Source organism: Buceros rhinoceros, unplaced genomic scaffold, assembly GCF_000710305.1.
Source record: "Buceros rhinoceros silvestris isolate BGI_N320 unplaced genomic scaffold, ASM71030v1 scaffold28014, whole genome shotgun sequence".
In the NCBI taxonomy this organism is placed as follows: Eukaryota; Metazoa; Chordata; class Aves; order Bucerotiformes; family Bucerotidae; genus Buceros; species Buceros rhinoceros.
This window is the reverse complement of record NW_010410433.1, coordinates 2,511-2,816: the sequence shown is the minus strand read 5'-3', so window position 1 is coordinate 2,816 and position 306 is coordinate 2,511. Positions and strand designations below refer to the sequence as shown.

Genomic DNA, 306 nt, shown 5'->3' with positions numbered 1-306 from the left:
CCCCGCGGGAGAGGGCTCACCTGCCACTGCGTGAAGAACTTGGTCTCGCACATGTCGCAGGAGAAGAGGAAGATGCCGATGTGGGACAACACGTGAGTGACCCGGGAGTTCCGGTCCTGGAAGTGGGTTTCACAGACCTTGCAGTTCCCAGTGAGCAGATCGACGTGGTCCCTCGCGTGCTGGCGGATCAGCTGGATGTTGGGCTCCAGGACCTTCTTGCACACCTGGCAGGGCATGGCCTTGCTGTCCCGGCAGTCGCTCTCCAAGGCCAGATCTTCCTCGCTGTCGTTCATCAGCTCGATCACT

General features: G+C 60.8%; 1 protein-coding gene across 1 annotated transcript in view; it reads right to left on the bottom strand.

Annotated features, from left to right (window-relative positions):
* Window positions 1-306, bottom strand: part of ZBTB39 (zinc finger and BTB domain containing 39) — a 2,814-nt gene that overhangs the window by 1,118 nt on the left and 1,390 nt on the right. Inside the window, exon 3 of the mRNA XM_010135627.1 lies at window positions 9-304. Within this exon, the coding sequence (XP_010133929.1) occupies window positions 9-304 (296 nt within the window). The remainder of the gene's footprint in view (window positions 1-8; window positions 305-306) is intronic.